Source organism: Nestor notabilis, unplaced genomic scaffold, assembly GCF_000696875.1.
Source record: "Nestor notabilis isolate BGI_N333 unplaced genomic scaffold, ASM69687v1 scaffold223, whole genome shotgun sequence".
NCBI lineage: Eukaryota > Metazoa > Chordata > Aves > Psittaciformes > Psittacidae > Nestor > Nestor notabilis.
Window position 1 is genome coordinate 17,598 of NW_009920420.1, and position 19,345 is coordinate 36,942.

General features: G+C 42.8%; 1 protein-coding gene across 1 annotated transcript in view; it reads right to left on the reverse strand.

Moving 5' to 3' along the window:
- Positions 1-19,345, reverse strand: part of LOC104402709 (chromosome unknown open reading frame, human C10orf90) — a 68,942-nt gene that overhangs the window by 4,664 nt on the left and 44,933 nt on the right. Inside the window, exons 4-6 of the mRNA XM_010010658.1 lie at positions 13,013-13,303; positions 10,879-11,072; positions 9,218-9,416 (exon numbers count right to left, since the gene is read on the reverse strand). Of these exons, the coding sequence (XP_010008960.1) occupies positions 9,218-9,416; positions 10,879-11,072; positions 13,013-13,303 (684 nt within the window). The remainder of the gene's footprint in view (positions 1-9,217; positions 9,417-10,878; positions 11,073-13,012; positions 13,304-19,345) is intronic.

A 19,345-nucleotide genomic window follows, 5' to 3' on the forward strand; every position in this document is an offset into this window, starting at 1 on the left:
AGTTCCTTGTATGTTCTCCTGTAGCTGGGCACAGAAGAGCAGCTGAGGGCACTGGAAATAACACCCCAGCAGAAATGGCACCACCTGCCCCAAGCCCTCGCACAGTAAGTCAGGGCAGACCTCTCCTGAGATGAGATACTATCCAACAGCATGACTGGCCAGCACAGAGCCTGGCTTTTGTGTGATTCCTATGCACTGGGAGTGACATCTGCTCAGATGTGTGAATTTTTATTCAGGGAGTGCTCAGACGTAGGGTTTCTGACACAAAATTAATTGTTTTAGGGATTCCCCCCTGCTTTTTTCCTAAATAGAAGCCGTTAATGACATTAACTCTTCCAGACCTCTGTGTGTAACCACCAGAACATGAAAAACCCAGCCAGGGATCTGCAGGCCAGTGACCTATCTTGTAAACAGCATGACAAGCTCATGTCTATTTTTCCTGTGAGTCACTAAGACAGTCTGGCCCCTACGTTTGAGTGCTGGGAGGCACCACAGAGACGAAAGCTGAGCTGGTGCTTGAGCATAAAGCTTTAACTCCAGAATAATCCTCTCCTGATGGCATAGAAATGGTCTTGGAGGGCATCAGACCCTGGTGATTCTGTGTGGAACAAGGTACGTGGCTGTGCAGGTGCCTTTGAAGGGAAGGATTAGAAAGAAACTCTGGGAAAATCCTCCAAGAAAAATAGAAATCTACCTTGGTTCTGAAAGTACCCTTTGTGAAGCAGCCTGGAGTCAAAAGGTTAACACTCATGGCCAAACATCCATGGGGCATCTCTTGGCTTACTCAGGTTGTGATGCATGAGAAAAAAAATCATATGCCAGCATCAAGCAGGAGTAAGGCAAATCCTCGATGAGTTTTAGGGTTAGAATTCAAAAATTAACTGAAAAATAAATAAAACCTGCTATAAATGAGAAAAAAAATCGTCTGTGCATTTAAATAATTGTTAATATTCAATATTAGAAAGTGTATTCAATATTAAAATATTCAATATTAGAAGAAAGTGTATCTCAAAGTGGAAGAGCAGCACACGTTCAGAGCTATAATAAGCTGCCAAACACATCACAAAGACCTGAATTAACATTCTTCCCTACCAAGCAAAGATCAAAGTGGGCTATAAGGCAGACAATTCCCCAGGTTGATAGTCTTCTAAATTGCATTTTATCAAAGTTCCTTATCAAATCTCATAGCTTTGCATTACTTTTGGAGAAAACTATTCCGAAGGCTAGAAAAGAAGGGATTTCAAAGCAGACATTCAGCATTTCCAGTGATGCCCTGTAGTTAAAAAAGGTATTGACAGATAGGCATGAAACACTTCACTGGTGGTTTATTGAAACCTTGTGAAACGACTGGGCTTCTGCTATCTGCACCAACAGTGTGTACAACACATCTCCATAGAGGGAGAAAGAAACCACTGCAGCAACTTGCAGATGAAGGTAAATGGGTTATCATGGTAATATATGTTAACTAATGCTAAACTGCACCTCAGACAGGATGAGTAACTTTCCTGCTCGGGAAGTTAGTAAATGTTTAGACAGAGATCAGATAAAATGATTGTGTTGGAACCATCCCCTGACTTCCTATTTACCAATAAATCACTGAAACACTTAAAAAAGAGTGGCAAAATTTATCAAAGGCTAAACTCTGCCTGTCAGAATATACATAATGTGTTCTCCTAAGATAAATGCAAATTATAAGTGTTTGTTAGGAGCTAAAATGCGCCTTTGAAGATGTGTTGCTAATCCCTGAAAAGCAAAGCACTGATAGTTGTGGTTCCTTATTAAATTGCTATTTTACTGGACTGAAAAATAATTCACCAAAAGCCCATTCACCCAAAGACGTTCTATGATATAAAATATTATTTTAAATACTGCTTTTTAGAACCAACAGTCCCTTAAAAAATAAATTAGCCTTGTGTCCTGGCTTCAGCTCCAGCAGTCATTTTTCTCCTCCTTAGTAGCTGGTGCAGGGCTGTGTTTTTTACTCTCAGCCTGGGAACAACGCTGATAACACCGATGTTTTTAGTTGTTGCTCAGTGATGTTTACTCTGACCAAGGACTTTCTCAGTCTCATGCTTTGCCAGAGAGGAGGGGAAGCCAGGAGGAAGCAGAGGCAGGACACCTGACCCAAACTGGCCAAAGGGCTATTCCACACCACAGCACGTCATGCCCAGTATATAAACTGGGGGGAGTTACCCGGAAGGCCCAGATCGCTGCTCGGGTCGGGCTGGGTATTGGTCGGCGGGTGGTGAGCGGTTGTGTCCTTTTCCCTTGTTATTCCTCTTATCATTATTATTGGTAGCAGTAGCGGTTTGTATTATACCTTAGTTACTGGAGAGCTGTTATCTCAACCCGTGGGAGTTACATTCCTTCGATTCTCCTCCCCATCCCTCCAGGAGCAGGGGGAGGAAGAAGCAGGGGAGTGAGCGAGCAGCTGCGTGGTTCTGAGTTACCAGCTGGGCTTAAACCACAACACCTTGAACCTAAGATAAATGTCAGGGTGACGTTCAGCTTAGCATCCCCATAGCACTGGGCTGGGAATTCATCCAGGGAATACAAAGTTGTGCCTACACCCAGGGGTCCTGCCCAAACTGCTGCACATTGTATGTCCATGACTTCATGCAATGAATTACTTCAGCTGCAGTCAACAGATGAGGTTTTGGTATTATAAGAAGTGCAATAATCCATTAGTTAAAGGTCTGATGGCAAAGTCTCCTGCTCATCTCAGAGAAATACTGAAGCTCAAAAGTGGTCCTTTACACACAAGGACCCATAAGAAGATGGTTCATGGGCTTTCCAGGTTTTCAGGTCCGTCCTATTGAGTTCTGGTCCTCCTTAATATTTCAGTCTTAACGATGGAAAACCTCACTAATATGTCTAAAAAAGCTGTTTTGAAAAATGATAAAAACCCCCATTTTCATGCTTATTTGAGGCATTACGCAGGAGATTTCAGTCTGCTCTGTCCAAATGATACTTGAACGTTCATGAATTTCACGCAGCAAAAAAATTAATTAACATCTCACCTGGCCTTCCTAAATCATTCCTAAATCAAATCTAATCATTTGATTAGAGCACATAGTCTTGAGAAGCATAAAATTTTCTTCAGAAAATAGCAATTAATGAAGAAGGTATGACAAATCTTGGTAAATTCATCAAATATTAATCTAATCCTTGGTAAAATTTGCACCAGCTTCTTCATCCTGGCTTCTTATGTTTCACTTTCTAATCATAGGTGAAATCAGACCTTTTACTCCTGAATTAAAATGTCCATCCTCAAGAATTCACTTTCCTATTTGTCTCCTTCAAGACTCCAATGACATTACCCCTCAGCACACTGAACCTTGGGAGTCACCCATTACAGGGCACATCGTTTCAATGCTGCCATCATCACACTCTTCAGATTTGAAGATTGCCCAATTTAATGCCACTTTCCTTGCACAGCGGCTGGTTACTCCCCCCTTCACAAGGATGAGGGCATGGAGGGGACATGCTGTCACCCCATTCACTCCATCATCTCTTCCCCTATCATCACAAGGAGTCTTGACCGTGTCACCCAGTGCCAGTGACCTGCAATGTGCTGCCGTGCTTACCTGACTCACAGGCACTGCTCTAATCAATGTGACGAAGAACAGTATCATAAAAACAGGTCATTCCTCTTCCTAATTCAATTACCTGGCTGCATCTTAGTCTTTATTCAGAGCTGTCAGCCTTGACCAAAGAGAACTGGTACCAACAGGATGAGGGACACTACTGCTAGCTGTGAGTTTTGATGGGGAACAGGAACCTGAGAAATGGCACAGCTAAAGTCACACACGAACAGAGACAGGCTGGTGCCTGCAGACATCTCAGCTGCCAATGGCATGTGAAGAACACAAGGATGCATGTTAGAAGCTGCAGGATTTGCTGGCTGTGCACTTACTGCAAATCCTCTCCTCTCTCCACAGCCCAAATAAAAACCTCCCTGCTTAGAGCTTCTCAAGAAACCAACCCCTTGAAAACACCAACAAACAAACAGCAATCCTCACCCTCCAGGCTTTTTGCAGTTACAATAAAGCTTTTTGGAGAGGTTTAGCCGCACGACTGAGGAGGTATAAACTTGTTTCCAAAATAGTACTAAAGATACAGGATTTGGAAGCAAATCCAGAGAAAACACAGCAGGCACCGTGGTAGGGGTTGAATGGTAACATTCAACTTACATTGCCATTTCCAATGAAACACCACCCTCTCAAAGGAAAGGAAAATGGAAGGTATGAAAAAACCATATGTGCCTGAGAAATTTCCTTTAAAGCCCTGAAAATGCTTGTGTGCACTAAGATCACAAGGCTGTTCATTATGCAGATTTAAAGGCCTATAAACAGCTGGTAGCCCTGTCACTGAAGTAATTACATTACGGTTTTGGAGATTTAAATCCAGTTATTTGAACATTGTTTCTATTCAGTTCGTCACAGTGGGATCTCTAATTTGTTCGACATAGTCAACAGGCGAGTAGTCTATCTTGGACTAATTAGCACTCTCCTAATGCAGCAGCACACATTACACAGCACAAAGGCGAGTGTGAGAGCTGCAGGTTCTCTGCCTTCAAAGTGCTCTTGTGACACTAAAACCTCCTGCAGGATGAACACTTTCTTTTTGTTAAGATTACTTTCAGGGCTTCATAAGATCCTGCCCATGACTTACAACTGAAACTGGTAAACAACTTGGGGGGTTTTGGATGAGGGGGTAAATGGGAACTGCACAGATGTTGGTATTTATATGGAAATTATGTCGAATGCCAATTATTTCTTTGTCCTTACAAGAAACTAAAAGTGTAACAACACCACTACACTGTCAAAACATTGGAAACCCATCCTAGCTAATAATGTTATCAGTAAAGACATGTAGGTCTGAAAGAATAATCTCAGGTGGAGAAGTATCTCTGATGGTCGATGCTCTTTTTTTCTGGGTGAAAACTACTTTATTGAAATAAAAGCTGTGAGCCCAAAGTGAAGCACAGGTAAGAAGCTTATTTCAGAGAGATATAATTGCAGCAAACTTGTTAAGTGCAGAGGGAAACACCTCAGGCTGTGGTTTAACCCCCATTTACATCTGCACAACAGCAGGCTGCCTCCCAAAGGGACAATCCCATCTCTCCTGTGCTGCCTTCCCTCATGGGCACGGATGTGCATGTGGGGAATGGCCTTGGGTGATGGAAAACTAATTGGGTAACTAATGTTACTGCCAGTGCTTGTGGCGAGTGTGCTGCAGTGACCGGCTCTGTGAGCACCTCGGGGCTGTACAGACACACGCTGCTCCTGCCCAGCCACAAATGTGCTTATAATCCATCCCTGGGGTCACTGTGATGGTGTCAGTGGAAATTGAACTCATCAGCCAACTTGCTCTTATGAAAAAGACCGTTTGAAAGCGTACGAGGGCGTGCTGGCAATGAGCTGTGTGAACCTCAGAGCCTCAGCCCTCTACCTCCACAAATCCCAAAGACATCAGGAAAGAGGAAAATCAAGAAAGTTTGAAAACTATCAGAGTGAAAACAGCAACCACAAGATCACACCCCGAAGCCTAGAGTTGCCGTCAGGACAGTAGTGTATACTTAAGCAAGTTTCCAGGTCATCATTTTACTCTCCTGGGTTCTTAATTTCAAGTGTTTGTGGAAGAGCTGCCTGCTTCCCGAGACCAAAGAACCTGAGGGCAGGCTGTGGCTGGGAGAGATTTCATAAGACTATCATGGAAAACAGGAGAACCAGCAAATAAAATACCAGTGGCTATGGGCATGTGGAAAAGCAACTGTCCTGTGTGTACAGAACTGCCCAGTTACCTTGACTTCTAATGATGACTGAGGTCTAGTAGCTGTTTTGGCCTTTACAGGTGGCTGCAAGAGACATAAGCTTATATAGGGAGGACATAGGGCAAGTCTCTGCCTTCTGCCCAGGGCACCCAGAACAACTGGACCATACTTATCCTGTAACGGTTATGATAACACAACACTGAGCCTCAGCCACAGCTTCTGTTCCTGGCTTTGGTGTCACAGTCATCTGCTCCTGGACCACAACTGACTCAGCCGTGTACAACCAGAGATGGAGGTGGCATTCAGGACTTACTCTGTTTGGACAGTATCTAAAAGGGTTGACAAGAAACCTGAAGAGGGGCTTTGGACAAGGGTCTGTAGGGACAGGACAAGGGGAATGGTTCTGACCTGCAAAAGGGTAGATTGAGATGAGCTCTTGGGCAGAAGCTCTTCCCTGTGAGGGTGCTGAGGTGCTGGCACAGGGTGCCCAGAGAAGCTGTGGCTGCCCCATCCCTGGCAGTGTTCAAGGCCAGGTTGGACACAGGGGCTTGGAGCAACCTGCTCTAGTGGAAGGTGTCCTTGCGCAGGGCAGGGGTTGGGGCTGGAGGAGCTTTAAGGTCCCTTCCAACACAAACCATTCCAGGATTCCATGACATACAGACACGCTGTAGGACGATATTTTTCCTCTTCTGGCCACTCTGTCCCCTGAATAAACCCCAGGCTCTTTACCACTTGTAAAGCTGGCTTTGAAATACAGAGTCATAGATAAACCCTGCCATGTTTCCTTCGCTCAACCAGCTTTGGCTGTCAGGCAGCTTTTGGTGTCATCTGTGCATGGGTGCTGTACGTGAGCAGGCTGGGAGCTCTCTTTGGGAAGGTACAGTCTCATTACACCCATAAAAATGGGTGCCAGGGGAGGCGATGCTGCTCTCCTCCCTCACCATCTTCCTCCTTCCCTCCTGCCTCCTCTGTGCCAGCTCATCTGATCACACCACTGTTTGATGAGCTGGACCAGTCATTTGATCTCAACCTCAAAGAGGGAAACCTAAGAAAAAATAACTAAAAATGTAAGAAAAAGTAACTTAAAACAGCTAAAAAGCAACTCCTGCTATATCAGCTCACTGATCCAGCTGAAATATGGGGGCACGAATGGGCGACGTGCAGCGACAGAGCAGGCGGTGACACTGCTGCTTGCACCCACAGCCTGCCCTGCTCCAGGTTGTAATATGAAGTGGCATCCTTAAATCACTGGGATTTTGACGTCCACTTCCCATCTCAGAGAATGGAGCTGTGCTTGCACCCCTACCTGGAGTACAGCTGCATTTATTTTCTTCCATTTTCCTTTTGTTTTCTAAAACATGACACAAAGACCTTTGTTGCTGTAAAAGCACATTTTACGTGCTAAAATGGCTTTTCCAGAGAATACAGTATAATGATCATAACAAAGGAAGGGACAGAGAGGCTGTGACCTGGTGGGATGGGGATGTCATCAGCAGGGACATCAGAAGAACACAGACATCCTTGGTGACCATGAGGGAGAAGCCCTTGTCTCTTCTGCAAGAAGGGTGGCAGATAGAAAAGCTTGGGAGCATGGGTAGGAAAACAAGATCCTCCACTCTGGGCCTCATTAATGATACTAATCCTTCTGCACAATAGCGTCCACCAGGAGAAGTCCTAAAATACCAACTGTCAGGACTCAGAGCAAATTAAATATGCTCAGTACACTCCTACACAGCCCTCTAACTGCAGCCTACACAGTTGTGCTTTGTTGGGGTCTAGGATTTCTAATATTAATCAGAGTTATGCTTAAAGTGACACCTCTGTCATTATAAAAATATTAAGATCTCACAAACAGAAAATTACAGGAGGGCAGATGAGTTACAGAAACTAAAGATTCACATTAGACAAGTTTCTCTTTAATGACTAACTGCTGAAAGAGGGAAATAGTAATTTACTTGAATAATTAATTAATATATTTCAATATTATGCTTTTATTGCTCATTAAGCAAGCATAAAGATTAATCTTCAATTATACTTTCAGGAGAAATAGGTTCAACCCTTTTTTTCGTTTTATAATGTATTTGTAGAATGGTTTGAGGGACTTTTGAAGCCAAACAAACGAAGGGGGATATACTGGCCATTTGATATATGACAAACTCCTGGCCTGTGCCACTGGTGGGAGAGCTTCCTGGTGCTGGCGCAGAGCCCCAACACTGCAGGACATTGTGGCCGTGAGACATCTCAATCCAGGTAAATTAACTTGGATAATGGAAGCGGGGAATGGATTTTATTGAGTCTTCAAAATACAATTTGTGTTTTGTGCTTTGTTTACTTATGTTTATTTAGTTCTTACTATGAAAACCCATTTCCTATCCGACGAAAGGTAGACTCTGCCATACCACAACAAACAGCCCAGCTGTAGCAGAAGCAGTTGGTACGCTGCAACACAAAGCAGGAAAAGAGCCCAAGACTAGACCCAGCTTTCCAGCACCCAATCTCACCCCTCAGGGACCAAAAAGCAAATATGTTTCCCAGTGCTGAGGACATCAAAGATTTCCTTTTCTGCTTCTTCCAGGTGGCCCATCTCATTTACTTTTCAGCAGAATAACATAGCTTCAAACAGCCACAGATTTAAAACCGAAGTGTAAAGAGCAATGCAAATCAATCAAATCAATCTTTTTCTTTAGTCAACTGAATTAAGTAACAGCCAGATGTCAATTAAAATAAATTAAAAAAAAAAAAAAGGAAAGAAAACCAAAAGTAGTTTATTTAACATCTTGTGCTTAGATAATATTTACAGAGGTGCTATTGGGAGGGAGCTGCGAGGCAGCTTCTCAGAGAGAACTGTTTTACTTGCTGGATATTGAGTCTGTTTACCACTAGGGTAATAAACCAACCTAATCAACTTGAATGAGGAAGTCACAGGGTTTAGATGCATTGATTTAGCAGCCTTGCACACAGCTCTGGGCAGACAAGTGTTCTTTCACGGCCAGCTCACTGCTGAGGGCTCCCTGAGTCAAGTGGCAAGTCCACACCTGAAGCTGCTGAGAAAACCAGACTGGGACTCCTACTCCCAAATCCCACCCATCCCTTTACCTGTCACTTCTGTCATCATAACTGGTCCTTCTGTGAGCTGTATGAAATGCTATTTGTTGCTATCACCTTTACAACTAGCAGCAACTTGCACCATGCTGAACACAACTGCGTGTGACAATGACAGAAAGTCACCAAGGAGATCTCCTTCCACTGCTACAGAAAACATCACCACTAACCCATCTTTGTGCTTCAGAAACTTTCTGCTTTAAGTATTAGGACAGATGCTGAGCACTGGCAGGGTGCAATAGGAGCATGTTTTGTCACAAAGTTAACATGGAAACACAATAAATGTGTCAAGATTTGAAAGACAGCTACAGACCTGCTGCTGGTCACAATCCAACTTACCACTGAGAGGGTGAGGAACAGTGAACTGCTTTCTTCTGCTCGGAGTGGATGTTGAGGCAGACTTGCGAAGGGGCTCCCCTTGGTTGGTTGCAGGAGCTTCTCTCTGCTGGGCTTTCCTGAGCTGGACCATTTGTTCAAGTCTCTTCAGCCTTTCTTGTGAACGACAGATGAACTGAGGCTTGTGGATTTCTAGTGCTTCCTACACAGAACCATAGCATCATCTAAGTTGGAAAAGACCTTTAAGATTATCACGTCCATGAAACAGAGAAACTGCATCATTTAAAAGAATTAAAAGGAAGAGAAGTGTGATATGCGTCTAACTGGCTTCAGTCAGAGATTAACAACGAAAGTGATTGCTCGTCTGTACAAAAGCTAGCAAACTGCCTTTCCATCTGTCTTTACTTCCTTTCACAGTCAGAAAGCTGCCTTGGTGTGACATTACCACATCAGACAAAGGAGAACCTTTGAAAAACCCCCAATTTCCAGAAAACACATTTGAATTACATGTTTTTGACTTACATATTTTTATATGTAATATGTCATATTGTTATATGTTTATACGTTTTGAGTTACACATTTTTCTAAGTTATCCAAATCCAAGTTCTTGATGTTTTGCCTATTTCCTTGTCTCACCCCATCGCCAAAGCAGCTTGTCACTGACAGTTCACAAGCTTTCCGGTTTATTTAAATCGTCATGCAGATCTATTCACGGATGAGCCAGCAGGAAAACGCTTTCCAGTCAAAGGCTGCTTCAACATTTAGGAATGTCTTAGGACAGAAGAGTGGAGTGGAGACTGGTCTTTAACATGCGCCAGAGGAGAAGGCAGGAAAGCACGTCTGGGGCTTGGTATCAACCCAGGGTCATGTCCACACACGTGGTGGCCACTCATGAAAACTGGCAGTTTCAAGGTACAATTTCAAAAGTGTCTTTGGAAAATTTGTAAATCCTGAATTTTTAACGTGTTCCTCTGCAGGAATGGCAGCTGGGGCTTGAACGGGGAGCTTTGGAAACCAAACAACCAAGGAAGTCTTGGCTTCCTCAACATAAGGAGGACATGGAGCTGTTGGAGCAAGTCCAGAGGAGGCCAAGAAGATGATCAGGGGCTGGAGCAGCTCCCATATGAAGACAGGATGAGAACATCGGGGCTGTTCAGCCTGGAGAAGAGAAGCTGCTGGAGACCTCAGAGCAGCTCCCAGTGTCTGAAGGGGGCTACAAGGATGCTGGAGGGGGACTCTTTGTTAGGGACTGTAGTGATAGGACAAGGCTTAATGGGTTCACACTGAAACAGGGGAAGTCCAGGTTAGATATAAGGCAGAAGCTCTTCCCTGTGAGGGTGCTGAGGCGCTGGCACAGGGTGCCCAGAGAAGCTGTGGCTGCCCCATCCCTGGCAGTGTTCAAGGCCAGGTTGGACACAGGGGCTTGGAGCAACCTGCTCTAGTGGAAGGTGTCCCTGCCCGGGGCAGGGGTTGGAACTGGATGAGCTTTAATGTCCTTTCCAACCCTAACTATTCTACGATTCCATGATTCTTCCCTCAGCCACGTCCCAGGAAACAAACACCATCCATAAAAACAAAAGGGAAAAAAAAAAAAGGAAAAATAATAATAATTACAAAATCAATCCCCATATTAACAACAACAATACCAACAAATGGGTATTTACCCGCAGTGTCCGTGGGGCTGCTGGATGTTTCTCAGCCTGGGAGCTGGTTTCTGGCCGGGTGAGTGCGTTGCTTTTCCCATGAGCAACATCTGGGGAGTGAGCCATGGACAGCGTTCCCCTGCTGGCTCCCTCCCGCTCGTCCTCCTCTTCACGCTCCTTCAGTTTGTCACTTGAACCACAGAATTCATAATCGCCTTGGAGAGATTTAAAAGTTCATTAAGAGTGCATGGTTAATTTTTTATTGGGTTCTCCACCTCATTACACAGAGAGGGCAATTTCTGAAATAAGAATGCCAAGGTATTATTAATAGGCCTCATTAAGCAGAATAGATCAAATCTAATCATAGGTGCTGCTCGCTGCCCTGTGACACCCAGAGTATCTTTCACATTAAGCCAGACATGGCATCGAAGCATAATTAAACCGCTCGGGTGTTTAGCTCCATTTGCTGGTATTTGCTTCCCAAAAGTAAGATGCTCCTGCGGCACAGTTGCATCCTGGAAAGCAAGGGACGTCATGCTGCAACCTGCAGTTTGAGTTCATTACGATTTATTACACGTACTGTAGGAAATAACATGTTGTTATGGACCTTAATCACATATCATTTCTTTTTGACCGTACTTTCATAAACACTACTCTCATTTTGATCTTTGTTGATAATACAGTTTGCTTCCTATCATTTCTATATATTCATTACCCAGTAGAAAGACCCCATGAAACAAATAATAAGCAAAAGGTTAATGTGCATTATAGCATATTATTATGAAAGTTGTCAATTCACATTGAGAAAAAAAGATACTAATTTCTACACTTACAATTATGCTTTAATGCTCTGAGACTGATAGTCCTTCACAAATTAGGACCAAAAGAGGCAAAAATCAGATCTGACAAGACTGCATATAGAGGACAGAATTAATCCAAAATAACAAAAAACTTCGGAAGAGCTCCATCTGAACTCTTTTGAAAAGTCACACTGGAGTACGCCTTCCTTGCCAAATAATTTGATTTCTAGAACTAAATATCTGGGAATAAAGCCCATTACTGTTTTATTTCAATTTTTGGTTACAATAAACTTAAAATATTTTCCTCTTTATGACATATTGTACATATTATATTGTACTTAAAAAACATATTAAAATGATCTGTGTTGGGTACATTTGCCTTATAAAAGCCTGAACTGTATTTCCTCCCTAATACTGTTCTTGTTAATATTTTGGGGAAAAAACCCAAAACCCTTGAATCCTGTGAACATGAAATTAAACTCCTCGATAAACCAGCTTTACAGAGGTGCTGATTAACTTTATCTTTGATAGATCTCAGCGGATGCTTCGCTCTTGTAAATCTAAGTCACTTCCAGTTAGGGAAATGGCATGATTTAACTCTAGGCACTGAAAGCAGAACGTAGGCTTCTCTCATTTAAAGAGGTCATATATTCAGTAGCTCTGTAGTCAATAATGAAGAAGTTTTGCCTACCTGCTTGCAAAAGTATCTGTAAGAAAAAGCACTCTAAGAAGAAAAGCATTTTTAAGGTAATCTTGGAGTAAATTTCTTACAAACCTATTATACGAAAGCCAAATTAATCTACAGTATATCTCAGTTGTCTCCTGGAAAAATACCTTATGCATAAATACAGCTGCTCGTGTCATCTTCATTTTAGCTCTATGAATAATGCTGGAAGTAAGACATCCCACCTGGTGCTGAACTACAAGAAATTGCATTTTACATGCTGAAACCTTGTTGATAATCATAGTTTAGGCTGTTGTGTCAAAAAAGAGAAAGATTGAAGAAGTGAAAGAAAGGTATCAGAAGAAGGTTGTGAAAATAACCTCACTCCTGGTGTGTTCGGTTGGGCTGGGACTGCCTGGCTCTGCAATTCTAATGCTTTTTCAAGATTGTCTCGAATCTGCTTACAAAGTAAGCCTATCGTTCTCATTTTAATCTTGTTTTCTATTAGCCATAGCAATGTATACAGTCAGATTAGTTGATTGATCTCTCACCAGATGACTCATGCTCAGCACTTAAAGCTGGACTAAAATGGACTGAATTTCCATTATTTCACTTTTTTTTTCGTTGAGTCTGATCTCATCTTATTATTGAAACCATATTCCTAACAACCACAGTAGGATTTGTACCTTACTTTTTAGGAGCTGGTTTTCCCTATGAACGTTTTCTTCCAGGAAGGTTCTTGACGAAGCTGTTATATTGCACAAGCTTCTGGAGACAGAGATTTTTGGTTTCGGGATGCTCTGTGCTTGGATCTCTTTGGATCTGGAGGTGCCTTTGGAGGAATCTCTCTTTCTCAATGCGCCATCACTAGCAACAGCAACTGCCTTTCTGGATGCTGTATCTGGAAGAGAGCCAGGGTCCGTTGCACTGCTCCAGGCTGTGGTGCGCTGATTCTTCTTGCTTCCCGACAGCATTTGTGTTCCTGTGACAAACAGGAAAAAAACCCAAATTCTATAACATGAGAACATTTTCCTTTCAGCCCTCTAGTCCTCGTAATTTCTATTTCCTATAAAACTGCTTTCAGTATCATATTCTGGAAGTTGTGATAGAAATTGTATCATGACTGTCATGCAGCTGTACTGCTACAAAAGAAATAAGAGGAAAATCTTTATAAAAATACACTGCCATTTAAAATAATATATATACAGTGTGATGAGCAGCATGGAAGGAATCAAGATACCCTACAAAAAGATTCCTATTTGTCTTCATCTTGTCTCTTATTCACTTAAGAGAAACATTTTAGATCGGTTAGATCTGGTCAAAATTGTAGTTACGGATTCAGTGGTGGCTGTGATGAAAACTGAGGTCCAAGAGGTTTTGGGATCAGGGTTTTAACCTGGCTGTAATTTAGTGGCTGTCTCAGAAGCATCTCCTATATCCAACATTTCTAGTGCCCTGTTCTACCTCTGTGCACAGCTGCAGCATAAACCAGCAGCAGAAGAGTTCGATTGTACAGGACATGCTTTCCCATGAAATTTTTTGATAAGAAGGATGTTGCACAGCCCCTACAACTGCAGGACCCTGCCATGTCAAAAGTGACAGACCTAGTTGGCCTGACCACCACTACTGCCAGCAAAACCCGGGAAAACCGAAAACCCAGGCAAATAAGCACAAGTGTCCCAATTTCCAAGGAAGGGGCATTTCAGGCAGAGTTTTGAAGTGAGAAGAGGTAGAATAGTAAACCCCCAAAATATCAGAGAATGAAATCCAAAGAATTTGGGACAGCAGGGAGAAAGGAGGAGATGGGAAGTATTTCATGTCCCTATAAACCACTCAATAGTGGTCCCTGGTAGGTGGGTACCCCCATGGCCATGCACACAACATGACCCTGCTCTTTCTTTTCAATCGTGCATAAACTGCTTATTGGCAGTCCTAGGCACAGGCTGACCTAAGACCTAAAGATTTATGTAGATGGAAATGATCAATAGCTATTAAAAATCTCTGAAAGAAGGCAAGCAAGAGATTTGGGAGGTACAACAGAAAAAACCAACAACTGATTTCAGACCTAACCATAAACTCAAACTAGGCAGGGATTGTCCTGGTCTGTATTGTGGACATACACCTTTCATAAATGACTGGTGTTTCATGACAAATACTTTTTAAAAGTGGTCATATAATTCTTTTCTCTGCTGACTCATTTTCATCAGCTGCACCTCTCTGAACTCTTCTTTCCAATGTCTTAGTTGAGGGCAGATGGAAGGTTAGAGGTTGTTTTTCTCCTTTTCTCCATCCATGAGAAAGAATGAGATGGCATATCATCAAATCATAGAACAATTTGGGTTGGAAGGGACCTTCAAAACCATGTTAGACACGTCCTTATCTCCTAGTCATTAAGTAAAATTAGATCCTGCAGTGCTATGCGGGAAGTTTTCAGTTCACTTTCTTGATCCTTAATCCACTCAGAATAGATGAGAAATATTCTTTGCCACAAAATGATGATCTCCTACACATTTAGGTGATCCGAATGGCTCATGTGTCTGTATTTCAAGGCAATTAAGGTACAGCATCTAGTGTTTTTCCCTTACCACGCAGATCAGAAAGCTTTTAACATCTTAAGTTCCTTTCAGTAAGTACTTATACAGGGAGAAGGAGTTACTTTCTCAAGGGATCCTCTGGTGAGGGATCCCTGAAGACCAACATAGACATAAACCAGCCCAACCCCCCCTTTTTTTCTAATTAAATTAATTGAGATAAACCCCATCCTAAGCAATTTCACAGACAGAGAGAAAATCTGGTCAAAGCAGGGAAGTGCACATAGAGCTCCCAGATTCTAGGCTAGCATCCAATCTCACCCTATTCTCTCTGGTATGACTTATTTTTCTCCTTGCTTTTCACACATTGCAAATATTTGCCTTATCTTTTGTCAAAACTTAGCTCTCTCCTCAGATGAAAATAGTTTTGATGCAAATACTCCCAACAAACTGGATAGACTCGATTCTGCTCATACACTCAGTTGGAGCTCATGCGTATAGAGTGATCTCTTCCTTCATTCCCTGACCGATCCCATACCTGCACTTACACACTCGTTTCTACGAATGCTTTATGACATATAGAGGGGAAAAAACAGTGAGACAGATTAATGGGGTCATGGGCATCAAAGAGTCTTAGTGGGAGGAGGTGGAAACAAGCAGCACGGTAGGAGAAGATGAAAAAAGCAGCAGGTAGGATTAAGTATCTGCAGAGCGTCAGAGGAGGAAGTCTTTTCATAAAGCCAGCCAAGATGCTAGAAGGATAGAGGAGGGGAAAAAAAGAGGGGAGCTAAACCACAGAAAGAAATGGAATGGAAAACAGATTATCTCTTTAAATCATCCTTTAAATTAAAATAGTTTACTGGCCAGCAGAAATCAGAGGGGGGAAGAAAAGAAAGTGGAAAGGAGAAAAGAGTTTCTGCTCATCCAAGGCAGCATCACAGTAGGAGATAATTTGCCTTCATATCAAGAAACAGTCTGTGCAACAAATGTGTGTGTTCTGAAGCCAAACGGCTGCTTCACCAAGATTGTGGGATTGCTCAACCACTGTGGTGTCCCCAGGAGAGGCTATTTGCTGCTGGGCATTAGTATCCTAAACCACAGAATCAGTCGTGAGGGTGTTGAAAATGGGCTGCAAGGTAGCAGAATAAAACAGGGAGACCAGACTGAATGAGAGAGTTGTCTATAAGTCACATCTCTTAACATCTTAGAACATAGATCTGCACGAAAGAAAGAAGAGTTGCCTGGAGTATTCACACTCCATTTACTCCTAACTACCAAACTAGCTATTTGTGGATATTGGCTTCCAAGTGCAAGTACAGGAACCTTCAAGAACTGAGAATTAAGCCCCAGGAATTTTCTTACATTTAGTGCAAATGGAGACAGCCTTCCCTTCTGTACTGCACCCCTTCCCTGGTAAAAGAAATGCCACCAGTGGCGTTCTGCCCGTAAGGTCTGGGGAATCCCTATAAAGATGTGGATTGGAAAAGAAAGAAAAGCAAAGCATGAACAAGATTAGGAATGATGTCTAAAATTAGGAAAACGTGATGGCTGCTGCTTAGCTTTTTAGGCCAACAAAAGGATGACTGAGAAAGAATTTGAAAAGCAAGATTCCTTATGCAATTCAGGTATAAGAATGCTGCATCCTTTCTGCATGAAACGTGTCTTCCTTGATCTTGTACTAACATTAAAATTAAACCTTAATCCTTATTAGATTCACAGTATGGTGGGGCTTTTTTTCTGGCAGTTAATTAAGGCAGTAAGAAAAGGTGCACCTTGTTCTTGTCTAACATCGGAGGCAATCAGAATAATAACAGAGCCAATTTGCTGAATTCTTTGCTCTAACTCCCTCTGGAATTAACCTTTCCATTCAAAAGGTACACCCAGGCACAGCCAGTCCCCAGGAAAACACAGCAAAGCAAAGCAGACATGGGTACCAAAGATCAACTCCCTCATCCTCAAAGCAGCTGTCAATTACCTTAACTAAGGAATGCAGATGCAAATGATGTATAGGAAAAAAAAGGCAAAGGTACTTAAAGCCAGGATCACAGAGTTTCACTCTGTACATTTGAGATCACTTTTAATACACTATGTGGGGAATTAGGACTGTTACTCTCATTAAGGCTATCTGGAATTGTATATCTAAATCCCCACGCACCAAACTTGAAATATATATGCCCCTCTGAGATTAGCTAGAATTGCAACTGGATGACTAGCAATATATGTTTTTTCTATTACCCCAGCTGAAGAAAGACTTTAACACTAATGAACAAAGACATGCAAGTGTAATGCTTTGGGAGATATGGGAGAACCAAACTCAAAGAAACAGAAAGCAGAATGATTCCATTAATAAAATTCAGTGAATGCAGATCCTAGTTGTAAAAGTTCAACTGCTTATAGGAGCAAAAGGAACAAAATCAACATTATGTTGGGAGAAAAGTCATTTTTGCCCTATGCAAGGAAGAGGATGACAACAATTTGAGTTTTAAATAATGACTTAGTGAAAACCATATGATATTGGAGGAGTTAAAACTATTCTGTAAAACCAAGGGTAGGTTTTCAAAAGCTCTTTTTTTGTAAAGAATCCTTGATCTCTGAGTAAAATAAGTATATTGTTTTACTGTAAAGTATCTTTTTACATTTTCCTCCCTCTCCCTTCAGGGGGTTTTGCTAACAGGAAGTGACCCTGCATTACAGCAGGTTAAACTTGCCTTTCCTTGAAAGACGCACAGTTCAGGCGAACATACCCTTTTCCATTGTTACTGCTTTTTTCCCCCCCTTTCAATTTACAACAGGATAATGCAGCTTTTCATACTTTCACATAACCCTCTTCCCCGTGTTTCAGTGTGGACTTCTGATGATTCATAACAAAGTGCTGCTTTGAAATTGGCCAAAGCTCATTTTAACATGAGCAGTGCTACAAATCCTCCCCGACCACCAAGCAAGCCTGACAAGAGGGGGCCAGGGAAGGAGACACGGAGCATTGATTCACTGTGTGTTGTTAATGGGATCAGACATCGCCACTGTAGGTAGGTTTTACATTATAGACCACCTGCAGGGTGTTTTTTATAATTTAATGTAATAAAAGCCCTATGCCTGGGCTGCTGAGCTCTTCCAGACCTCTGTGATGAGAACTGATGCTGCTTATACCACAAGCAGAGAGGAGCAGAAATTAATGTTCCTTAAATGTAAGCAACTTCTACCTTAGAATCATAGAACCCCAGACTGGTTTGTGTTGGAAGGGACCTCAAAGCTCTCCCAGTTCGAATCCCCTGCCACGGGCAGGGACACCTTCCACTAGAGCAGGTTGCTCCAAGCCCCTGTGTCCAACCTGGCCTTGAACACTGCCAGGGATGGGGCAGCCACAGCTTCTCTGGGCACCCTGTGCCAGCGCCTCAGCACCCTCACAGGGAAGAGCTTCTGCCTCAGAGCTCATCTCAATCCCCCCTCTGGCAGGTTCAAGCCATTCCCCTTGTCCTGTCCCTCTCCAGCATCCTTGTAGCCACCTTCAGACACTGGGAGCTGCTCTGAGGTCTCCACACAGCTTCTCTTCTCAAGTCTGAACAGCCCTGATTTTCAAGATTTAGACCCAGCGATATGTAGGTGTAGGTTGTACAGAGCCCACACGTGCCCCAGACACTGATCTGTAATCCAAAACCGAGACTCCAGCCTCCTGATGACAAAGACTGATGACTCAATTCCTATGGTGAATCAAGTATTACCACAGCTAAGCCACCTGATCTTAGATATAAGTAACCAGACCACATCACCTCAACAGCCTGGTAACACAGAATAATGGAAACATAGAGAACAATGACAATACTATTAGTTATTTCAGCGTTTGTCAGGGGATGGAAGATAGGATGGATAATTTATTGTTCAGATCACTGCTGAGGAGAAGGCATCACTTTTACTCAGTGCACAAGCTGCAGCTGGCGAGGAGTGCTACAAAACTCCGCTGCTTTTACCAACATTTCCGTGGACCAGCAATCAGACCTATGTCCCTAACTGCCTTCTGATGTTGGTCAAATGACTCCTTTGCGAGAGGCAGTGTCAGCTGCTCTTCAGTACTAGCATCCATGGAAACTATTCCAATTGCAAAAAATCCTGAGAGTAATGCAGCTCTGCCCATGCTCCCTATTTGGAATGTGATGGTTAAAGAGGCCTTGGATTTACCTTTCAGTAAGAACCTGGGCCTGGGTCCTGAGGAAAAGGGCTGGGCCACGTCCTCAGCTCCATTCCCAGTTTGTCCATTTGCTCCGTTCTATTTGTCAAGACACAAAGTCAAGGCAATTCTGCAAGCTTGAACTGAATCAGACAGGCTGTTACTCCTGATGAATATGTCATTGTACCTATACTAATGCTTCTTCAAACAGCTCTGCCTGGTGGGGATAGGGCTTAATTCTCTCAGCTATATCAACAACAACTCAAACTAAAAGTTTAGATTAAAAAATCATCTCTAACAAAAAAAGGTTGTGCTATTTCTAGCTAGCTCT